The sequence below is a fragment of the Oryx dammah genome, unplaced genomic scaffold (genome assembly GCF_014754425.2).
Source record: "Oryx dammah isolate SB20612 unplaced genomic scaffold, SCBI_Odam_1.1 HiC_scaffold_1, whole genome shotgun sequence".
Classification (NCBI taxonomy): Eukaryota; Metazoa; Chordata; class Mammalia; order Artiodactyla; family Bovidae; genus Oryx; species Oryx dammah.
In genome coordinates this window covers 82,216,099-82,240,515 of record NW_024070185.1, presented here as the reverse complement: position 1 = coordinate 82,240,515, position 24,417 = coordinate 82,216,099, and the positions used below count along the sequence as shown (strand labels likewise).

Here is a 24,417-nt window from a genome sequence, read left to right as displayed (position 1 = left end):
CCCAAACCGCTTTTCTGCCACAAGACGAAACTGAGCACAGGAGGTCAGGGTGTCCGGTGGGGACCTGGCGGGCGGCTCTGGAGCAGAAGGACCCGAGGCTCAGGCTGGGCCTCTCGATCCCCGTGAGGGGCCCAGTCCTCTGGCCAATGTCCCCTGCACTCCCTCCTTCTCGGACCGCTTCCAAATTCATCACCAAATTCGTCACCAAGTTGGTTCTGTTCAACGCAAAACAAACAGGTGAAGCACGGAGAGCGGTTACTCACAGAGAGAGGACAAGAGGGTATGACAGTCTTAAAAGACGCCTCAGCAAAGTCCAAGGACGGACGGGAAAGAGGCGGTGGACGACTGACCTGGCCTGCGTGGACGTGGGGACGCAGGGCACGGAGGGCGTGGACGTGGGGACGTGGAGTGAAGGAAATGAGGGGGGCGTGGTGAACCAGGGCGCATAGGCAGCTGGGGGAGGGCCGGAATCTTGACCATAAAAAGGTACCTAGCGGTTCTTGTGCACAGGTACACCTAGGCAAGGAGGAGGATAGTGATGAACGCTGTATAGGGGAGAGAATCCATTAGTGTGGGTTTAGGGAGAAGGACTGGACCACGTTCTAGAAACCGAGGCTTCATGGAAGGAGAAGGGAGCAGACTGGGGAAGTGGACTGGAGGCTAGTTTCAGTGGAGATGAAATAGGAATTAGGTTTAATTAAAGAAGATAGAAGGAGGGCCTTGAGACTGAGTGAACCCACAGGGATGATGGACTTAACATTCATAGTGTTTCTTGATCACGTTAAAACTCACTTCAAATTCTGCCTCTTCTTTACCTTGATATCCAACTCATTTGAAAAAGAAAAAGAAAAAAAAAAGAACTCCCTTGAGGGACAATTTACATGCTATCAAATGAATGGGCCCATTTAAAATGTACAGTGTGATGAGTTTAGAAAAACATATATGTTTTTGTTGCCGGCAACCAGCCAATATCTCCATCAGCCAAATGACCTCGGGGCTCCTCTCAGGGCTTGCATCTCGTCCTAGGCTTTGTTGAGGTTATTTTTGCCTGTTCAAGAACTTCACATACATGGGAATAGACAGTCTAGGTGTACGATTTCTTTCAGATTTATCAACATTGTTCTTTTTTTAATCCGAGTAGCATTCCATTGCATGCGATGTAACAGGATTTGTTTATCTAGTCACCTACTGTTGCGTTGTTTCTTCACAGGTACTGTTTTGAATAAAGCTGCCAAGAACACTCCTTGTACAAGTCTCATGGATGCATAGTTTTATGTAGTTAGGATAAATACCTAGTGGTATTGCTGGATCTGATGGTATTTACACGCTTAATTTATGAGACTGCAGATGGTGTTCCCGATAAAATGTTCTATCTGCACCCCAAAAATCAACACAAGAATTCCAGTCATTGCCCCCTCCCAGCCTTGCCAGCACTTGGTGTTGTCAGAATTTTCCATCTTATGATTCTCGTGAGCAACCATCTCCTTTGAAATAAAGACTAGGGTCATTTTTGGAGGATTACATGCAGGATGAAGAGAGGGTCACTGCAGTTAAGGACTGGGTCCTACAAACACCCAGCTCCACACACCACTCCAGGAGACCTACGGAGAAGGAAATGGCAATCCACTCCAGTGTTCTTGCCTGGAGAATCCCAGGGATGGAGGGGCCTGGTGGGCTGCCGTCTATGGGGTCGCACAGAGTCGGACACGACTGAAGTGACTTAGCAGAGCAGGGCTCCCTTCCCTGAGTTCAATTTGCTCACAAAACTCAAGGAACACTACTTATGTTTACTGTTCAGTTCAGTTCAGTCGTGTCCGACTCTTGGCGACCCCATGAATCGCAGCACGCCAGGCCTCCCTGTCCATCACCAACTCCCGGAGTTCACTCAGATTCACGTCCATCGAGTCCGTGATGCCATCCAGCCATCTCATCCTCGGTCGTCCCCTTCTCCTCCTGCCCCCAATCCCTCCCAGCATCAGAGTCTTTTCCAATGAGTCAACTCTTCACATGAGGTGTTTACTGATTTGTTACCTAATACAGGAAAGGATGAAGTTAAAGGATACACACCAACAATCAGATGATGAGGCACAGAGGGCGAGGTCTGGGAGTGTCTGGGAGACAGGAGTATCTGCTCTGTGGAGCTGGGACTGTCCCCATGCTCCTGGAAGCTCTCTGAACCCAATAGTTCGTGAGTTTTGATGGAGGCTTCATCATGTAGGCCCAGTCAGGATCCATCACAAACTCAGTCTCCAGCCTCTGCCCTCCTGCTGTATTCTAAGCCTGTAATCCTGGCTCAGTAATTTTGGTGACAGAGCCCCTGTTCTGAAGCCATCCAGGAAGAGACATGCTCCCAGCACCCAGGAAACCCCATGGGACTGAGGGATTCTGGGCTGGGCCCTGAAGCAGACACACTTCTGTCCCCTGGGTCACAGCTGTGTGACCACAGCCAGGTGGGAGGTGGGGCGGCAGGCAGGGGGCTGGAAAGTGGAACCGTGGGCAGCTCAGGTGGAGTTCTGCAAACAGACCCTGGGCAGAATTCGAGGGAAGGGTCCCAGGAGCAGGGGTGGGCCTGCCTGCAGGCACCCTGAGGAGGGTTTGGAAGTTGGGGAGGCGGATCTGCGGGTTGTGGCAGCAGAGATTACAAAGTAGCCCAGGTGGCCTTGGGCAGGAGTGGGCACTCCTTGTCCCCAGAAAGGCGTTCACATCCTCCTATTGTGGATGGGCGTGGACACTGGGAGGTCAGCACGTTTCTGCAGTTCTAAATACAGTGTGAGTCAGCGTCCTGCTAAGAGGGGGCGGCAGTTTTCAGGGGCGGGGGAAACAGCTCAGTGGATCCGTCAGGGTTAGGATCTTCCCTGAGGGGGTGGGAATGAACTTGAGCAAAGGAAACATCCTGGTGGGTGGGTAGGTGGGGGCGTGGGGGCGCAGCTCCAGAAATGGGAGGGGAACTGGAAGCAAAAAGTCGGGTCAGTCTGAGCTTCTCGGTCCACTGCATGGTCCTCCCTCTTCTCCACTGCTGAGACCGCTCGGCATAGAATTCCCAGAGCCCAGACCGGGTCCTCCCTTTTCCTCATCTCCTTCCCCCTCCCCCGATCTTCTAGTGGGTCCCAGATGACAAGATAAAGTTGTTGACTGCCCAATTCTGAGGTGTGCCTCTTACAGGATGGGGCGGGAGAGGGGTTGCTGCGGACACCCTGCTTCTTGTCAGCAGACACCCTCAGGCCACTGGGACAGAAAGAAGGATGTAGCTACACACAGGAGTCGGGTGCTGGCCATTTCTTGGGGCTCCTTGAGCCATGGCATCTGCCTGACTGTGTATCTTCTAGGCACCAATGACCCCTGCACCCGCCCTGCTGAGAATCAGAGCTTCTTCCAGGTGTCACCTGCTGGCCCCTAGGAGCCTGCCTGTGGCCTGAAGCATTGAGCTGGAGTATCACTAGTGAACATCTACTCTCTTCAGACATCACAGTGTGTTCTCTGTGTAGTTCTCCCTTTCAAATTTCTTATCTATGATATAGACACAATTTATCACATTTTCTAGAGGGTAAGATGGAAGCTCAGAGACTTGTGTAATTCACACAGGATTTTACTAGTGTTACAAACCAAAATGCTGTGCTGTGTGCTTAGCCATGTTCGACGCTTTGCCAGCCTATGGACTGTAGCCCGCCAGGCTCCTCTATCCATGAGGCTCCTCTATCCATGAGGCTCCTCTATCCAGACAAGAATACTGGAGTGAGTTGCTATGCCCTCCTCCAGGGATCTTCGAAACCCAGGGATTGAAACTTATGTCTCCTGCTTTGGCAGGCAGGTTCTTTACTACTTGTGCCACCTGGGAAACCCCATAATAATACCTTACCTACTATTATTTTCCCCCATCATTGTATTCTTTGTATGGTAGCTATGATTTACATGAGCTACAATTTGCAGAGATTTATAAGATCTCATGGCTTACTAAAAACTTAGCATGAACCAGGTATTATAATATAGATATAAACTTACTAGTTAACAAACAGTTGGAATACCTCAAAGTTTCTTGTTCAGGTGGTTAAGACTTGCTATCTGTAAGGTAGCAAGGCTGAAGGAATATTCTCAGCAGTTTGATTTAAAACTGCCATTTTCCCCCCTCTTTATTTCCTAAGACTTGCCTGCTTAATTAGACTTAGCCTCAGCATCTAGAGGCTTGTATTCATATTCTGGTTTACATACTTGCAAGACAAAGGCAATTGTTAGCTTTTCAAAGAACAGTTCTGTCACCTAAAGTTACCAAAATCAGTGGCAAGATTTTTAATAAAACTGAATTTTAATTTACAAAGTTCTATGTTTTATAACTTTAGAGTTTTAATTCATCATGTCTTCATGGTTTGTATAAGGCATTTAGCAAAGACTTTTCTAAGTTTATAAATTAAACCCAAGCAAAAGCACTACTTTTTTAAAAAAATTAACCTTTGCATGTTAATTCCCAGTTTACTTATTCTGTATAACTCAGGTAACTTGGTATCCTCAGCATGTTTAGTTAATATTTCTTTAGTGGCAATCTATATGCCTTGTCTTTCCCACAATATAATCAAATAAGAGCTGTAACCACCTTATATAAACTTCATTTAAATATAGCAATTTGTATACATTTATCTAAATTCAACCAACTCTATAGCTTCAACTTTAGTTTTCATAAGCATCCAGTCAACAAGCTTTGATCTTAAGAGAGTTTAGAAGGCTTTTTTTGTTGTTGTTCCCTGTCTTATTTTACTTACTTTTATACAAAAGGCTCTCCTATCTCCAGAGTCAGGTAAAGCCCAGAAGTCAGGCCCCTTGGCCTAACTGTCCCAAAATTATTGGTCAGATGCTGCTGCTAAGTCGCTTCAGTCGTGTCTGACTCTGTGCGACCCCATAGACGGCAGCCCACCAGGCTCCCCCGTCCCTGGGATTCTCCAGGCAAGAACACTGGAGTGGGTTGCCGTTTCCTTCTCCAATGCATGAAAGTGAAAAGTGAAAGTGAAGTTGCTCAGTCGTGTCTGACTCTTCACAACCCCATGGACTGGAGCCCACCAGGCTCCTCCGTCTTCAGTGTAAAGTTTAGTAGCCCCTTAAATAGATAATTTAAAACTGGGGTAAATAGAATAGACTTGTTTAGCTTTTAATGTTAGAGACCAGTAGGGGTCCCTCATGGTTCATTTATTTTGTTATTCAGTGGCTCAGTCCTGACTGACTCCTTGTGACCTCATGGATTACAGAATGCCAGGCTTCCCTGTCCTTCACTATCTCCCAGAGTTTGCTCAAACTCATATCTACTGAGTGGGTGATCCCATCCAACAATCTCATCCTTTGTCACCCCCTTCTCCTCCTACCCTCAATCTTTCCCAGCATCCAGGTCTTTTCAGGATGTGTGATGCAGTAAGCAGCAGTGAGCAGTAAGTAGCTGGAAGCAAGGTCTTTGTTTCCCAGACTGGGAGTCCTAACCACTGGACCATAGGAGCCAGCAGTTAGGGTTAAGGCCCCTAGTCTTGCCTGTCCAGTCAAGAATGAATTCAGGCAAGGGGGCAGAAGGTAGACAGTAAAGAAAATTATATGCAGAAAGGTGCAAGGATGAGCTCAGAAAGAGTCTCACCTTTGGGAAGTTTAAATCGTTTATTAGGGGGCAGTTTCTGGGTCTTTGTCTTCCCTCTGGCCAATAATCTTTGCTTTGTCTCCCTCCAGCCCCTGGTTAATTTGTCTCAGGACGTTCCCCTGGGGTGTGCACACACACCTTAGCCAAGGCGGATCTCAAAGTGAAGGTTTCTGGGAGGAGCAAGACTCATTATGACCTGGCATTATCCTTGACTCCAGGGAGCCTTTCTGTACTTGTGTAGTGTCTCCCTTATCCTAAAAAGGGGGAAGCAGAGATCCTTTAATCTTTTACTCAGTCAGGGTTTTGCCTCTTTTTGTCCTTGCCATGATTATTTCCTTGAGATGTTTACAAGAAACAAAGACAGGTTATTTACCCTGATTCTGCTGTTACTTCCATCTTAAGAACACACGGGAGGCTGCTTATAAATTCTTCAACTGGACCCCATCTAGCTCTTGCTTCAGGAAATGCAAAGAGGAGGCTGGATGATTGCAAATGTCCAACCTAGAGCCACTCTATCTCCTACTTCAAGTTGGGTCCTGGCATCAGGTGGCCAAAGTACTGGAGCTTCAGCTTTAGCATCAGTCCTTCCAATGAGTGTTCAGGGTTGATTTCCTTTAGGATTGACTGGTTGGATCTCCTTGCAGTCTAAGGGACTCTTGAGTCTTCTCCAACACCATAGTTCAAAAGCATCAATTTTTCTGTGCTCAGTCTTCTTTATGGTTCAACTCTCACATGCATATATGACTACTGGAAAAACCATAGTTTTGACTAAACAGACTTTTGTCGGCAAAGTGCTGTGTCTACTTTTTAATATACTGTCTAGGTTGCTCATAGCTTTTCTTCCAAGGAGCAAGCATCTTTTAATTTCATGGCTCAGGTCACCATCTGCAGTGATTTTGGAGCCCAAGAAAATAAAGTCTGTCACTGTTTCTCCATCTATTTGCAATGAAGTGATGGGACCCAATGCCATGACCTTAGTTTTTTGAATGTTGAGTTTTAAACCAGCTTTTTCACTCTCTCACTTTCTTCAAGAGGCTTTTAATTCCTCTTTGATTTGTGCCTTTAGGGTGGTATCATCTGCATATCTGAGGTTATTGATATTTCTCCCGGCAATCTTGATTCCAGCTTGAGCCTCATCTAGCCCAGCATTTTGCATGTTGTACTCTGCAAAATAAGTTGAATACGCAGGATGACAATATATGCCTTGATGTACTCCTTTCCCAATTTGGAACCAGTCCGTTTTTTCATGTCCAGTTCTAACTGTTGCTTCTTGACCTGCATAAATGTTTTGCAGGAGGCAGGTAAGGTGGTCTGGTATTCCCATCTCTTGAATAATTTTCCATAGTTTGCTGTGATCCACAGTCGAAGGCTTTAGTGTAGTCAATGAAGCAGAAGTAGATGTTTTTCTGGACTTGCTTTTTCTATGATCCAGCGGATGTTGGAAGTTTGATCTCTGATTCCTCTGTCTTTTCTAAATCCAGCTTGTTCACCTGGAAGTTCTGGGTTATGAACTGTTGAAGCCTAGCTCTAAGGATTTTGAGTACTACCTTGCTATTTTATGTGAAATGAGTGCAATTGTGTGGTAGTTTGAACATTCTTTGGTGTTGGGATTGGGGTTCTTTGGGATTGGGCTTCCCTGGTGGCTCAGCTGATAAACACTCTGCCTGCAATGCAGGAGACCTGGGTTCAATCACTGGGTGGGGAAGATCCCCTGGAGAAGGAAATGGCAATGCACTCTAGTATCTTGCCTGGATAATTCTATGGACAGAGTAGTCTGGCAGGTTACAGTCCATAGCATTGAAAAGAGCTGGACACGACTGAGTGTCACTTTCTTTGGGACTGGAATGAAAACTGACCTTTGCCAGTAGTATGTGAAGTGAAGTGAAGTGAAGTGAAGTGAAAGTCACTCGGTTGTGTCCAACTCTTGCAAACCCATGGACTATACAGTCCATGGGATTTTCCAGGCCAGAATATTGGAGTGGGTAGCCATTCCCTTCTCCAGGGGATCTTCCCAACCCAGGTCTCCTGCACTGCAAGCTGATTCTTTACCAGCTGAGCCACCAGGGAAGCCCATCCCGTAGTGTAGTAGTGTCAAATCTTGTTTAATCTTGTAAATGCCTATTTTATTTATCCCATTCTAAATAACCATCCAAACCATTTTTTATTCATTTTAAGTAACTCCTTAAAAATTTTTTTTTACCTCATTGAAATAATAGCCAGACTTTTTCCTCCAAGTTTTTTGTTGATATTTTTAGTTGCTCTTATTAGCATCTGTAAGGCCCATTAAGGGGAAGGCCGCAATAAAGCTTCCTAAACTAATTTTTCTCTGTCAAAAAAAAGTTAATTTGACTTTTTCTTTATCAATTCAGTTCAGTCGCTCAGTCGTGTCCAACTCTTTGTGACCCCATGGACTACAGCACGCCAGGCCTCCCTGTTCATCACCAACTCCTGGAGTTTACTCAGACTCATGTCCATTGAGTCGGTGATGCCATCCAACCATCTCATCCTCTGCTGTCCCCTTCTCCTCCTGCCTTCAATCTTTCCCAGAATCAGGGTCTTTTCCAGTGAATCAGTTCTTTGCATCAGATGGCCAAAGTATTGAATTTTCAGCTTCAGCCTCAGTCCTTCCAGTGAATATTCAGGACTGATTTCCTTTAGGATGGACTGGTTGGATCTTCTTGCAGTCCAAGGGACACTCAAGAGTCTTCTCCACTACAGTTCAAAAGCATCAGTTCTTTGGCACTCAGCTTTCTTTATAGCCTAACTCTCACATCCATATATGACTACTGGAAAAACCATAGCTTTGACTAGATGGACCTTTGTTGGCAAAGTAACGTCTCTGCTTTTTAATATGCTTTCTAGGTTGGTTACAGCTTTTCTTTTCATGAATATAACCATGGGTTGGGGGCATTACATGACCATTTTTTCCCTCAGTGCTAGAAATGGTCATTCCCAGGTCTTGAGGAGATTTCTTTAACAGGCCACTCAATGTGCTATTACTGGACTAGGCCATAAAACAGTATTCAAAATTCTCTGGACTGCCTGTAGTTACTAGTCTCTTGCGGTCCAGAAAAATATTGCCTTTTGTTGTTTCTTCCCCTATCTAGAATTATACCATTATAATCAGTGATCTTATATGGAACTGCATTTCTGATCAACTGCTTTAAATCACCTAGTCATCATTATTGTTGCTGGGAGGACTGGTTACACACTGAGTACAGTAAGAGACAATCTTATAAAATAGACAAGATATAAGTAATGAAGCTAATAACACTAACAAAGTCATAGCGTAACAGGGAGACAAATGCACAAACAATTGGGAAACAAAGGAGAAATTAAGCAATGATTAGTATAAATAGTTGTAATCCAGTTGCAGTAAATCATGAAGTCCGTGGGAGCCAGTTGAAGAAGCTAAACTCTAACAGAATCAGGTACGGAGAGAACAAAGATGTTTTATCTCTGTTTACAGGGGAATATTTTAACACCTTGTTGTAGGTCACAGCATAAGAGAAAATGAAGATTCAAGCTAGTATATTTTCTAAAGTCATGAAGTTAGAAATCATATTTATTAGTAAATTCAGTCCCATGTAAATGAACTTTGACTCTTAATGGCATGCCTATATTAATTAGATCAACAAACTGAAACAATATTAGTATCAACTTAATATTGAATATTTCCCAGTTCACATGAACCTGAAAGTTATTTTGGTCAAGCTTTGGTTTTTAAGGGTAAGTTTAGAAGGCTTTTTGTTTCTGTTCCCTGTCTATTTTACCTCAGTTCAGTTCAGTTCAGTTCAGTCGCTCAATCTTTGCGACCCCATGAGTCGCAGCACGCCAGGCCTCCCTGTCCATCACCAACTCCCAGAGTTCACTCAGACTCGCATCCATCGAGTCCGTGATGCCATCCAGCCATCTCATCCTTGGTCGTCCCCTTTTCCTCCTGCCCCCATCCCTCCCAGCATCAAAGTCTTTTCCAATGAGTCAACTCTTCACATGAGGTGGCCAAAGTACTGGAGTTTCAGCTTTAGCATTATTCCTTCCAAAGAACAACCAGGGTTGATCTCCTTCAGCATGGACGGGTTGGATCTCCTTGCAGTCCAAGGGACTCTCAAGAGTCTTCTCCAACACCTACTTTTATATAAAAGGCTCTGGGATCTCCAGAGTTGGGTAGAGACAAGGAAGTCAGGCCCTTTTTCCTTCTGGGAAGATTGTTGTTGTTGCTTAGTCACTCAGTCATGTCAAACTCTTTGGGACCCCATGGACTACAGCATGCCAGACTTCCCTGTCCTTCACCATCTTCCAGAGCCTCCTCAGACCCATGTCCATTGAGTAGAGATGCCATCCAGTCATCTTGTCCTCTGTCATCCCCTTCTACCTCTGCCTTCAATCTTTCCCAGCATCAGGGTCTTTTCCAGTGAGTCAGCTCTTCCCATTAAGTGGCTAAAGTATTGGAGTTTCAGTTTCAGCATCAGTCCTTGTAATGAATATTCATGATTGTTTTCCTTTAGGATTGACTGGTTTGATCTCCTTGCAGTCCAAGGGACTCTCAAGAGTCTTCTCCAACACCATAGCTCAAAAGCATCAATTCTTTGGCACTCAGCCTTCTTTATGGTCCAACTGTCACATCCATACATGACTACTGGAAAAACCATAGCTTTGACTAGATGGATCTTTGTTGGCAAAGTAATATCTGTGCTTTTTAATATGCTGTCTAGGTTTGTCTTAGCTTTTCTCCCAAGGAGGGATTGTCTTCTAATTTCATGGCTGCAGTCACCATCTGCAGTGATTTTGGAGCCCCCCAAAAAGAAAAATTGTCACTTTTCCCATTGTTTTCCCATCTCTTTGCTGTGAAGTGATGGGATCAGATGCCATGATGCTGCTGCTGCTGCTAAGTTGCTTTAGTCGTGTCCGACTCTGTGCAACCCCATAAACGGTAGCCCACCAGGCTCCCCCATCCCTGGGATTCTCCAGCCAAGAACACTGGAGTGGGTTGCCATTTCCTTCTCCAATGCATGAAAGTGAAAAGTGAAAGTGAAATCGCTCAGTCGTGTCCGACCCTATGCGACCCCATAGACGGTAGCCCACCAGGCTCCTCCATCCATGGGATTTTCCAGGCAAGAGTACTGGAGTGGGTTGCCATTGCCTTCTCAGATGCCAAGATATTAGCTTTTTAAATGTTGAGTTTTAAGCCAGCTTTTTCACTCTCCTCTTTCACCTTCATCAAGAGGCTCTTTAGTTCCTCTTTGCTTTCTGCCATAAGGGTAGTGTCATCTGCACTGAGGTCATTGATATTTCTCCCAGCAAACTTGATTTCAGCTTGTGCTTCATCCAACCTGTCATTTCACATGATATACTTGGCATAGAAGTTAAATAAGCAGGGTGACAATATACAATCTTGATGTACTACTTTCCCAATTTGCAACCAACCCGTGGTTCCATGTTCTGTTCTAACTGTTGCTTCTTGACCTGCATACAGGTTTCACAGGAGGCAGGTAAGGTGGTCTGGTATTGCCATCTCTTGAAGAATTTTCCACAGTTTGTTGTGATCCACACAGTCAAAGGCTTTATTGTAATCGATGAAGCAGAAAGTAAAAGTGAAGTCCCTCAGTTGTGTCCGACTCTTTGCGACCCCATGGACTGTAGCCTACCAGTCTCCTCCATCCATGGAATTTTCTAGGCAAGAGTACTGGAATGGGTTGCCATTGCCTTTTCCAGGGGATCTTCCAGACCCAGGGATGGAACCAGGTCTCCCACACTGGAGGCAAATGCTTTACCATCTGAGTCACCAGGGAATCCCAAATGAAGCAGAAGTAGATATTTTTCTGGAATTCTCTTGCTATTTCTGTGATCTAACAGATGTTGGCAATTTGATCTCTGGTTCTTTTGCCTCTTCTAAATCCAGCTTGAACATCTGGAAGTTCTCAGTTCACATACTGTTGAAGACTGGCTTGGAGAATTTTGAGCGTTACTTTGCTAGCACATGAAATGAATGCAATTGAGTGGTAGTTTGAACATTCTTTGACGTTGCTGGGTCCACAATATCAAGGAATTTTCCACCTGCTGTTGTTTAAGCCACCTCGTTAAAGCAGCCCTAGCAAACTAATATAATCACTATTTGGGGAAAAAAATCATGTATTTTATTACTCCAGTAGAATAATTTTAGCACTGATTCTTACCCTGAGCTTATAAAAGACAGAGGGAAATATTACTACAGAATATATGAATTGTGTCTTATGAAACGAAGCTGGTTAACACATATTTCTCAGCTGTAAACGATATGTGTCCATCTAGAGAGCAAGATGATAGGTGTAGAAGGGAGAACCTTGTCTGCTTTCAGACAAGCAACTTCCTGGTTCCCAGGTTGCCCTGAGCATAACAAAGTGGGGCACGGTTCTTGGGACCAGGTCTCCAAGCAGTGACACCAGGCCTCAGGAACCCACAACAAAATTGTGAAGGAAGAATATTACTAGCGAGGCCCAGATGAATTTTTTCCTCCCATTATGGCTTTTTTCTAGAAAGTTCTTCCAAATACACATTTTTGTCCTAAAATATCATATTGGACACTCCTTACTAGGAGCAAAACTTTTTAACATCTCTGTTCGATGAATTTGCATTTGCAAAATCACTCAGAAAATCTCCCCAACACCTCCCCTGCACCAGTGTCCTCCTCAACATCATCTGATCCACCATATCAAGGAATTTACCACCCAAATAAACAGGTACTTGAATGTGATTTAGTGATCTCTGCACCCTCCGCCTGGTCTCTCTGTGAAATCTAGTCAGTTCTTTGCATTAAAGCATCTCTGAGCGAAGCCCTGCAAGATGCTGGCTAGTCTCAATTCTGTCCTCATTTCTGTACAGTGCCTAGAAGTCAGCCTCTCCACACAGAAACTGTTCCAACAAATTTCATTTCAATGATTTGGATTTCAATTTTCAGTTTGCTTCTGTTGCCAAGTTCTTAAGGCCTACTTTTTTGCCATCTAAAAAAAAAAAAAAAAGATGTTTGCCCTCATATCTAACATGCTAAGCTTTAACCTAATGAGTTTCTAAGGCTGATATTTCCCAAGAAACAAACTTTCTTGTCTCCTGTACAATAATAAGGGTTTGTTACACAAGTATACAAAGTGAAAAAAATCAATAAAATAGTGATATCTTCACAGTTGAATTCTTTTAAAATATATTTTCCACTATATGCAAAAAGAAAAGAAAATTGGCAAATATTTTGGATAAAAACAAACATTTTTAAAAGCAATAATTTTAGCCTAAATACCTAGATTTACAATTTGTATAAAATAACATTTTATGAAGTACAATTTTATAAAATGATTTTATAAAATTTGTATAGCTAGGTAACAAATGACTTGCCTAAATAACATTTAGTAGGTGGAGTCCAGGGGCCACATTCTACAAAACAGATTTACTGACATTGTAAAATGTTAGTAGTATTAAATTGTGGTGGGAATAACAACGGCAGAGACCTTTTTTAAGGTCTTGATGTTTAAGAGTGATCCCTGAACTGAGAGATATCTGAGTTGAAGTGGTCATTGGAAACAGATGGTAGAGATTGTGAAATCACAGAGAAAAGATTTTCTGAATTCTAGCTGCCAGACCCAGAAAAGGAAGGAAGAGTTGTAGATTTCACTGCAGAGAATGAGGCTGAGAAACTTTAAAATTGGGTGCATTTTCCCAGATCCAGGCAGCCAGGAAATGTGCAAAAATGCTTACAGCCATAATGGTATGTCATCTTTATTTCTACAAAAGATGTTAGCATTTTCTGAATCCTCATCCACCCTGCCTGGCATGCACTACTTTACAACTTTCTGGGAGTTTCATAAGCACCACTTAGATATCTGTAGTACAACATGCCTGTGGAGTACAGATTGTGGGTCCCTGGTTGGGGGAGAGAGTTGGTGGAATGGGTTCCTCTGGTTTCCACAGTGAATGGTGCCCCTGCAAACCTGAGTAGGGAAGACAACTTACCTCTGTTTGGGAAATGTAACCATCAATGGCACCCCACTCCAGTACTCTTGCCTGGAAAATCCCATGGACAGAGGAGCCTGGTAGGCTGCAGTCCATGGGGTCGCAAAGAGCCAGACACGACTGAGCGATTTTACTTTCACTTTTCACTTTCATGCATTGGAGAAGGAAATGGCAACCCACTCCAGTGTTCTTGCCTGGAGAATCCCAGGGACAGGGGAACCTGGTGGGCTGCTGTCTATGGGGTCGCACAGAGTTGGACACGACTGAAGCGACTTAGCAGCAGCAGCAGCAGTGATTTTATTAAGCCACACGTATAATCTCAAGCATAGGCTGTGATATATTTATAATACTTCAAAAAATTTTAAAGCAATATATTTTTAACCCTATAATAAATATAAAATGGATCCCAACTGATATTTTATAAAATGTGCATTTCATAGAATTATTTAAGAATGAATCCTTAATAGACCATCCTTGTAGGTATGTTAGGAGAGTGTTAGGATTGTCTAATACCATTTTAGGGCATTACTACATTTTAAGAAATAAAATAATGTTAAGGAACATAATTTTGCCAGATAAAATATAATAAAATATTAATAGCCAAGAATTTGACTTGTGAAAAATCCTCACATGATTACTGGCCTGCTAAAAAAATGAAGGAAACAAGACTCCACAAACCCACTGCAAGCTGTTATGTGCAAAATAATGTGCTAGTTACAAAGTCCTCTGGGAAGTGAATGTGAGTCCTGATGCTTCTTTATTGATTTATTTCATTCCTAGAATCCATTTGTTGAAGGTTTTTCTTATGTTTCTGAAGGAAATAAGTAAGCCATCTCAAATTCAGGTCTTACCTCCAATAAAGTAAAAAATGTGAAAGATACCATGACTGGATGATAATTAAAATTAGACAAATATTTTTCTCATTGGAGACTGAAAGTGTCGTACTTGAAATTTGTGTTTCTCCTTAAAAAAGGGTAAAAATGAACTTATTTACAAAACAGAAGTCAAATCACAGATGTAGAAAACAAACTTATGGTTACTAGGGGATAAAGAGCGGGGGAGGGATAAACTGGGACATTGAGGTTGAATCCATATATAAAATAGATAATAAGAACCTACTGTAGAGCATAATGAACTCTACTCAATACTCTGTAATGGCCTATACGCAAAAAGAATCTTTAAAAAAAGTGGACATATGTATATTATAACTAATTCACTTTGCTGTATATCTGAAATTAACACAGCATTGTAAATCAACTGAACTCCAATAATTAAAAAAAAAAAAGTAAATCAAGTACTTGTGTGTTTTTAAGAAATAAACATTTTGTTCATTTTTCTAATCAAAATTAAAAAATAGAATTTGTCGTTCTCAAGCTAAGGAACACCTAAGAATTAATTTTGCAGATCTACATGTGGAATGTATAATTCTTTGGTTCAGAGACAATGACATTACAAAAGAACAAAACTTCCCAAGCATTTCCCCACTTAGTAATGGTGGATCTCAAGGGATCACAACAGATAATATTCTTTTTATGCTGCCAATTTGCTAGTGGTTTCATATTCACTAAGGAAATTTGTCAATGGATCCTAAAGAAAAGATGTGAGGTCTCTGTGAGGCCTTTGTGTCAAGTCTCTGTGGGTTATCTGTGTAAGGTTTTAGTAAGATGTCTCTTTAGGGCACAAGAGATCTCCTACATTCTTTCTCTAAATGAACTCTCTGTGAGCTTTCCATGTGAAGTCTCTGGTGAGGTCACATGAGGTCTCTGGGTGAAGTCTCTGTATGAGGTCCCTTTGGAAAATATCTCTGGGAAATCTGTTAAGTCTGTGCAAGGTTTCTGTCTGAGGGCCTGTGAGGCAACATGAGGTCCCTGAGTGAGGCCTCAGTATGGACTCTCTGTGGAAGGTATCTGTGCAAGAAGTCTCTCTTGAGAGGTGTCTCTGTAAAGTCTTTGAGTATTGTCTCGTTTGTTTCTCTCCATTTCTGATCTTACTGTACCTTATGGAAGACTGAGCAGTGAAAGAAGGGCAAAGGGACTTGCTTCTTTCTGTTTTCTTGCGGTTCCATCAGCATCACCTGTCTCCTCCCAGCAGGAGCCATAGAGGTCTGTGTTCAGGTTCCCCACATTCCCAGAGCTCACTTAGGGGTGCCCTGGAGAGGATCCAGTAACAGCCAGGCTCAGGTTCCAGCCCTGAGTCCCGACTCCTCCCACAAGTCCTGGCTCCATTCTCACTGCTCTGCCCATTCTCGAGACTGTCTTGGAAATTAGACCTCAGAGGCAGGAACTGGCTCCAGGGAGAAAGCAGGGTTGTGAGCAGTCCTGTGTCCACTCTGCCTTACCACCCCAGCTCTCAGTTCCGCATGTTGAGAAGTCTGACAGGTATGGGGGATGGAGTCCATTTCTGTTGCCATCTGAATCAGGAGCATATGCTGGAGCAAAACTCTCCACAATGGGAAAGACACTCCCAGGAGCTGTGTCCACTGTGTACCCTGCACATGGCAGAATGCACCTAATCACTCTAGAGAAATTCTTCCTCTTTTCCCTGCTTTCCCACATGAATGGGGGCCAGGGGACAAGAAATGTGCTAGAAGCAGAGCCGTGGAACACTCTTGGACTGCATCCCGCCCCCCATTTTGGACGGGTCACTCCCCTGGTGGCTCAGACAGTAAAGAATTAGCCTGCAATGTGGGAGACCTGGGTTCAGTCCCTGAGTTGGGAAGATCCCCGGGAGGAGGGCATGGCAACCCACTCCAGTATTCTTGCCTGGAGAATCCCCATGGACAGAGGAGCCTGGCGTGCTACAATCCATGGGATCACACAGAGTCAGACATGACTGAGTGACTAAGTACAGCACTCCTTGTCAAATCATCCTTTTGAGAACTCAAGAAGTGATGTATAAGCTTGTCAAATATAGTGTTAATCTTCCCTGATTTGCTTTACTTCTACACATTTGACCTTCTGTTTTGACCTTAAGGTGCTTTCTGTAGGTCTGTGATCTTAGAGTTGGAATAGGGTAGAGACCCTGGGGTGAGGCCATGATGAGCTGCTGGACCCTTAAGTTTTCCTCCCTTCTAGGCCTTTAGATGGCTGTATGTCAGGAGACTTCTCTTTCACTGCTCAGTTATGGGCACCTGATACCACTTTGCCTTCTTCCCTGGATACAACCTTTTATCTTCATCTACATCTTACACTAGATTCACAGTGTATGACTATCAGATAGTTAGTACATAGTCACAGCCCTGTTCTATTCATCTAAAACTTCTCTGGGGTTAACATAGAGGGGAAGGTAGGTGACCATGAACATAGCTATTCATTTGTATGGGACAGGGATCAACACAGCCCTCAGTAGCCTCCCTAATCCTCCCCCACCTATACACACAGAGCAGATCCTTGCTCTGCTCTGAAGTGTAGGAAGAGCAGAGGAGGTGGAGAGTGATGCTGTACACTTTATTAATGCTAAACTCAAAGGGGTTCATAGGGCATATGTCAATCCCAGCATTCGTCATAGAGAGAAGGAACTCTCAAGGGTAGGTATTGTATATTGCCTAACAAGAGATCCAGGGGCAGATTTCTCTTGCTTCTAAACTCAGAGCCCAGAATCCTAATTCCCTCCAAACTTCCATCCACTTGCTTCTGACATTTCCTGGAGCCTCAGTTGGAATGTCTAGCTCTATCATGCTTCGGTAAACCTATCTGTTATAGCTGAATAAATTTCAAAGTAGAGTAGAAGCAGGAGAAAGACTGGTTGAACCAAATCCTTTGTGTGGGCTTCATAGCTTTTTCCCACCTCATAGTTTTTGTTTGTGTAATGACAGTATTATAAGGTGCAATGAAGAGACTCGAGACAAGGAGCAAGTTTACAATGCTATTCTCCTTCGTCCCTCTATGCTCCTCCATGCCCCTCCCTTCTAGAAAACAAAGTGTACAGCATAGACAGCAGTCATTACACTATACTCTTATGAGAAAAAACCTATGTATCGGGGAACATTAAATATCTTGGATATGCTGATAAAACTTTCTCTATATTCCTCCCTCCAAGCCCCTGCCATCTAGAAAACAAAATGCACAGCACAGACTGCATTCATTACACTGTATATTCTTATGAGAAAAAAAAAACACATATGTATCGGGGAACATTAAATATCTTGGATATGCTAAGAAAAACTTTCTTTACATGGACCGAATTTTTTCTTGGAGACATGGTTTTCTTCTAAAGGAAAGACTAGAGTAGTACTTTATGGTTGAGCAGGCAAGACACCTCCCCAAAGATGACAGTGCCTTGGACAGTGTTGATGGTGGACTGGGGCACCTGGAATCCTTGGTCCATAATGGCAGGGACAGACCAGAGTCACAGTCTTCTTGGGGGATGAGGTTGGGAGGCACCTTGGGCTCAGCTGCTCATCATTGAATCTTACACTTTTTGAGCTCTGTTGATGTCTGACTTCCCTTTCTCTGATAGAACAACTCTGGCCCTTGGAGGTGGCTTGATGACTACAGGCTGTATAATCCATATTTTTCCCTTGCTGTGGGTAGGAGGGAAGCCTATGGTAGCAGAAACACCTACATACCGGGGCTTGGAGTTCCTGTTTGGGTTCTTTTAACTTTGTGGCATGAAGTCCATGGTGAAATGTCATTTTTTCTTCTAGGATCTGTCCAACAGCTGTCATAAGTGCCTGAGCCTCAGCATTCTCACTGTTCAAGATTAATCTGCTTTCGACTGGTCCTTCGCTCTGGGCAGTGGCCGATTTGGGCTTGCATTTTTGCAAGGCATCGCCACCTTTAAATTTTCTACTGGGGAAAATCCACTTTAAAAGTAGCCTTATATTTTTTCTGAAGAGGCTTTCTTGAGGACCCTGTTTCTTCTCTGGCATGACTTGGAGACATTTGCTTTTAACAGACTCTACTATTCCCCAGACCTGGGCAGGGCGTCTCATACTTCCAGCTTGAGAGGTCCCTAATTCTTTGAAGCTTTCCTTATGTTCTCCTGGTTTGTACCTCCTACAGTCCTCTCTTTTGTAAGTAGGGGCTCTCATCTTGCTCTGGCTTTTCCATGAGTCCTCAGGTTTTGAAGTTTTGGCCTCCTGCTGCCCTAGGCTTCTCCTTTGGGCTGCCTTAAAGCCACGTAGTGTCTGGGAAGCTAATCTGTCTCTGGTGGGGAATCTCTGGGGATGGCAGTGAAGCACTGGAGAAGTCAAGTTGTCTGCAGCAAGGCATGTGTGTTCGGGATAGTGTTGAAGCTGGGTGTTTGACTGTGCCTTTACTTTGGACTTAAACTTACTAGCAACGTCCGTGTTAAGGCATGGCTCACCTAGATGTTGGAAAACAGACATTCTAGTGAGTGGGGAATGTTTACTGGCCCCTAGGGCCTCTAAATTCCTCCTATGTACACTTGTGGTTTGGGGTTTTGTTAACACTTTGGTTCCCAATGTAACTCTAGACTGCTGACGAAAAGCAGGAGACTGATTGGCCTCTGTTGCTTCCCTGGCCTCTTTACTTCTCAAAGATTGGGATCCTAAGTTCACCTCCATCATTTTTACCCTTTGGCAGGGGTCTTGTGAGGCCTGACTGCCACTCTCCTCTCTTGGCTCATTCCTGGCCATTGTAGAGCCTGGATGTGACTCTAGGCTGTCCCTCTTGGTCCATTCCACAGTCTCAGTCTTGCAGGTTCTTCCCATAATGCTGAGTTTGAAGGACTGAGAAGGTGACCTCCCCTCCAGTGCAGTCAGAGAAGCCTCTGACGGTCCATGGTAGTCATCACACAGGATACTTGCCAGCACCCTCTGATTTTCCTTATACACAGGTGACGGGGTAAGGAGAGACCTTATCAGGGTGGGAACTGACTCTTCTTTTATCACCTTCTCTCTTGAATGGGCCTGAGGAGGTTTTCCGAGGAACTCAGCAAATTTTACTGTTGAGTGGGACTCAGGTACATAGGTGGCTGAGGGCGGAGAGACAAACTGCATGGGGGAGGGTTGGGACTTTTTCAATTTAAAGAGATTTATGGGCTTGAGGAGCTTGAGAGGTAGGCCCCACCTATGCTTTACCCTAAATCTTGTAATATGTTCTTCCAGTTCCTCTTGAGTGTCTGGATCGAGGAAGGAAACCCTATAACAGATGTTCTCACAGGGTTCCCAACCCTTCAAGATGCCTAGATTGCTGGTTTCCTTGTGAGTATCAGACTTGGAAGAAGCATATTTGACATCAGGGCTAGACTGATGTACATTCACAGGAACCAAACCCTTGCTGTTCTGCCCCAACTTCCTGCCCAAATGGCCTTTCAGAATGTTGTCTAGGTTCTTATCCAAGCTCCTTAGTAAATCAATTCCTGAGTCACTCCTCAAGAGCCTTAGGTCATTTTCTGACTCCTCAGAGTTTACCTCCTCAAACTTCACTACAGAGCTTTCTGAGTTCCTAGATAGGTCTTTTGGAACCTTCCCCAGAATATGCCCTAGGCCCTTGCCCACACCCTGGCTTAGCTGGAACGTCACCTTCTGTGCATCCTTGCTGCTTTCACCTGTAAACGAAGATGGTTGTGGGGGTCTATCCTTGCCCTTTGCCTGGCATGTGCTTGGTAATTCTCCCTGAAGCTGCCTTATCTCTAAAGACTCTTGGATCCTTTGGGGCAGCTCCCACCGATGTTGGATGAGCCAATTTTGGAGATGTTGTTCCAGCTGCTTCCTGAGCTCTGGACTGATTGGAAAATTCTCAGGAAGAATGGAGACCACCCCGCTGTCTTCAGGAAGGTGGCAAGGGAAGACATTAAAGACTTCCTCAGATTGTTTGACTACAGAAGATAAAGTCCTCCCATTTTCTAGTTGCTTCTGCAACAAGGACCATTCTGAATGTTGAATCTCAGTTGGCGTAAGAGACTGTGGCTTATTCTGGGCTGTAGGGCAAGACAGTCCAGAGGTCCTAATATGGGCTGAAGAAGAAGATGTTAGGATTGGGAGAGAGGATTTTAGATGTGCTTGGGTTTGGATCTGAGCCAGAGGTGGGGGCTGGAATTGAGGTACTGTTGGAATAAAGGGTCGAAACTGGAACTCTAGATGGGAGAATGGCTGGAACTGGGAAAGCAGTGGAGATATTTTAGCTTGTATTTGAACTGGGCAGGGATGATAAATTCTGTTGAATAAGAAAGGAGACTGTGGTACAGAAGAGGTCTCAGGGATCGAAACAGTAGCCACCAAGGATTCACTGTGCAGAGAAGGGAGACCCCAGAAAAGCTGGTTATATTTCTGCTGTAGATTGTTCCCCAGAATCTTGGGATATGAGAACTGCTGAGGACCAGGCAGCTGCCCTCGTTTGTCTTTTGTGCTCCAGAAAGGCTGGGGGGTTGTGGTGTCCTGTTCAGCATGCAGAGATTCCAACATATTCCCCAAAGAATTCAGGTGACAGTCTTGGCTCATTTGTTTTAGATGTGATTCATCTTTTTCTTTTTCTTTCCAAATCTTGATCTCACCTCTCTTTGTCACTTGTATATCTAGGAGCTTCTGTTCATGAGAGCTGAGCAAAGAAGGGCTACTAGCCTCTACTTGTCTGTCTGGGGGGCCTATCCAGAATGAGGCCCCTGCTGGGTTGTGGGAAAGGTGCTTTTTCTGGGACTTGTACTCTGATGAGGTTGAGAGATACAAGGCTTTTGCAGCTGCCTGCCACCAGGACAGGGCTGAAACGGGACAATGTGAATGACCAAGGCCTGAGATAGCTGGGATAAGAGAAGCTGACCAAGGAGGATGTGGAAACAAGCTCTGTGAGGCAGGTCCCAGTGGTAGTGCCATCGAAGAATCATGCTGAGTAAGAGTCAAAATGGAGTCTAGCAGTGGTGGGGCAGAGGAGGCTGTCAGAGGACAGGCCTCTGAATCAGGCAGATACAGTGGGGGTGAGGAAAGAGCAACTGGTCGGGGTGAAAGGATGTCTGGGGAAATAAAAGGCCCTAGTGGCTGAGAGGCACTCAGGGATGTGTGTGAATGAACAGAAACTGAGGAAGTCGTCGGGCCTGGTGAAATGATGGAGGCCAGAGGTAGATGATGCTTGGTCAGAGGAGCCAACAGGGGCGTGGCCGGAGCGGTGTCTTCCACAGGTTCCCTGCATGGCTGGTGCGCTCCATCAGGCACTGCTTTGCATACCTCATCAAGGAGGTCTTGACAGGAGAACTGATGAAAGCTGCTTTTGTCAGGGAGCCTCCCCAGGTGGCTGCAGGAGGCAGGAGACAGAATCTGCAACCAGGAGCAGATGGGCCCAGGAGGGCTGGGCAGGCCCAGCAGGGGTGGACACTTGCAGCCCAGGATCCCTCCTCTGCCCCTACACTGACTTCATAATGCTCCTGCTGTCCCTCACCCTAGCGCTTTCGCCACCCTTCCCAGGGCTGGGGTCACATTATTGGCTCCGGGAGGAAGGAGGGCCCAGGAGGGAAGGGGGAAGATTCATTACCTTTGAAGAAGTGAAACCAAGTGGCGAGTCCCCTCCAGTTCTTCCAGGCAATCTCTGCAAGCTGGAAATCAGGAGATTGTGTCATGGTGGTGAAGGCAGAGGCCTAAGAGTGCTTCAGGAGGCTAAGTACAATGGTTCTTTAAAGGAAATCTTTGGGGGATTAAGCTCTAGAGCCCAAGCATCAATGTCCAAGGCCTATGTCCCTCTCTTGTCAGGGAGCCTCCCCAGGTGGCTTTAGGAGGCAGGAGACAGAAGCTGCAACCAGGAGCCTTGCCAGTGATGGCAAGGCTCACTTGGCAAGGGTTTATCCTTTGCAAAGTACTTCACATTCATTGCTCCCTAATGGCCCTTATAACTGCCCTGTAGGAGAAAGGTCAGCATCATCTCACAGAAGAATCTGCGCAAAGTTAAACAACTTGTCCACGGTTAGACTTGGAGGTCCCACCTCCAAACACAGGCACAATTGTTCCACCACAATCCACATACCCCATTTCCAGGTTCTTCATGGCTTCATTCTAAGCACACATTTCTGGGAAGTATCTGGACTCTGATTTCCTTCCCAGGAGCCTCCCTAAGGCTCTGTTTCCTGAAGAATAGGCTCTGCCACTGGCATCCTCAGAGACCATGGAGCTGGGCCCTCAGGGACAGGAGAGATGGAAGCTAACTCTTGGGGCATGCAGGACTGAATGGCAAAGGCTTACCTTTCAAAGATCCACGTTTCTTCCTACTCTGGCTCCTCCCCTTCATCTCCACTTGAGGCTGAGAGATAAGAAAAAAGGAGAGACTATCACCCAACCCTCTCCTCTCTCCAGGTGAGCTGTAGATGCTTAGTGTTCATGAATAGTATGACTTTCTACATTTAACTAATGGGCCTCTGTGGTTTTTTTCCTTGTTTACTTATTTTTAAAGTGGATAACAGTATTTTCAGTTTTTTCTTTGAAGAGTGCAAAGAAGGATTTTGTAAGTGATATTCACCATAGATTTCTTCTGTCATTGTTCCTTGGATCAAGAAACACACACATTCTCAGTTATGTGAAACTAATTTCCCATGTGAGCTTTGTCAGATAGGATTCTGCTTCCCAAGGCCAGACCTCCACTCTACCCTCTGCTCTGAGGCTCTCAGGGACTCAACACTGCGCTTCTAAGGATCAATCCCAATACAGGGGAAAGTCTCACTCAATACCTGCTATGGGAAGGTGGCTAGTGAACCAGTGCTCAGGGGTCAGTCTTCCTACAGAGACTGAACTCTGAGTAATTCAGTCCTTGACCACTAGTCACTGCATCTGGGACTTGCCCAGAGCTCTCCACCATACCTGGACTCCTAGCCTGAGATCTTGGGCTATAAATCCTTACGCCCACTCTAACCATTGTCTGGCCCGGCTTGTCCCTAGAAGGATGATGTTTTATGCTTTCCTGAGAGTTCCCATCTCAGTAATCTCTCTGAGTGATTTTAAAAAGTGGATATAAGAATAAGAAAAAAAGAGATAATCTCTGTTGGGACTGAGGGAAAGGTTTCTTACCTTCCTGATGTTTGTATATTTTCTAGATGGTGGTAAGTATGGATTACTCTGCAAGCATGGGAGTAACAGAAGGAAGAGCCCCAGTCCACAGAGGAAGCCAAGAATGATGTCAATCAACCAGGAAGTCAAGCTGGATCTCAGCAAGGTAGCAAGAATGCTTTTCAGAGAAAATAAATTCTCCATTTTCTGAACTGCACTGTTGCCGTTAGGCAACAGAGTACTGGGAGTTCACTTGAGGTCAGAACCCCAGACCTGCATCACAGAGCTATGGCCTTGTCACAAAGGGGTCCTAAGGGTGGGGGAGGGGCAGGAAGAGGAGTAGGCTGAATCATGGCTCCCTCTCATCAAGCCGCACAGATCCCCACACCCTCCTGAGGCTTCTAGATCTCTCCTTCCAACTAGTCTCATCCACTCTGAGAGACCTTAGCCAATTTTCTATTCATTCCATGTGGAATACAAATATTACTGGGTTCCTTCATCCATTAGAGATCTGGAGCGAAGGCCTACCAGTTTTAGAACTCTTGAAAATCTGAAGTTGACCCTGAAAGTTTGGCTATTTGCCAGCAATTTTTACACTCAAAAATTTCTTATCCTCAACTCCAACTTCCCCACACGTCTGTGTCTTATGTAAATCTAGAGACTTGTTTAGTTTTGTGAATTTTGAATACTGTATGTTTTATCCCATTTTCTATCAAAGAGACCAACATGCAAATGTAAAACTATTTTTAAAAATTCATAAACATGAAAGAATTACAAGTAGTTATGTAATAAGGAAGAACAAATCTGACTCCACATTAGATCTGTTTTTACTTTAATCTTTGTGCTTTGTTGCTTGTGTTTATTCATGCTGACTCTGCCCATTCCTGTGACTCCAGGCTGGCCTCAC

At 44.6% G+C, this 24,417-nt stretch overlaps 1 protein-coding gene across 1 annotated transcript; it reads right to left on the bottom strand.

The window, feature by feature from the left end:
- Positions 1–44: 44 nt before the first annotated feature.
- LOC120855702 (spermatogenesis-associated protein 31A6-like) lies at positions 45–22,517 on the bottom strand. Its single transcript, XM_040230721.1, has 3 exons — positions 22,428–22,517; positions 18,153–21,797; positions 45–545 (listed from the first exon to the last, which is right to left on the bottom strand). Exons 1-3 carry the CDS (start codon positions 22,515–22,517, stop codon positions 45–47), a joined length of 4,236 nt encoding a protein of 1,411 aa, XP_040086655.1.
- Positions 22,518–24,417: the final 1,900 nt, after the last annotated feature.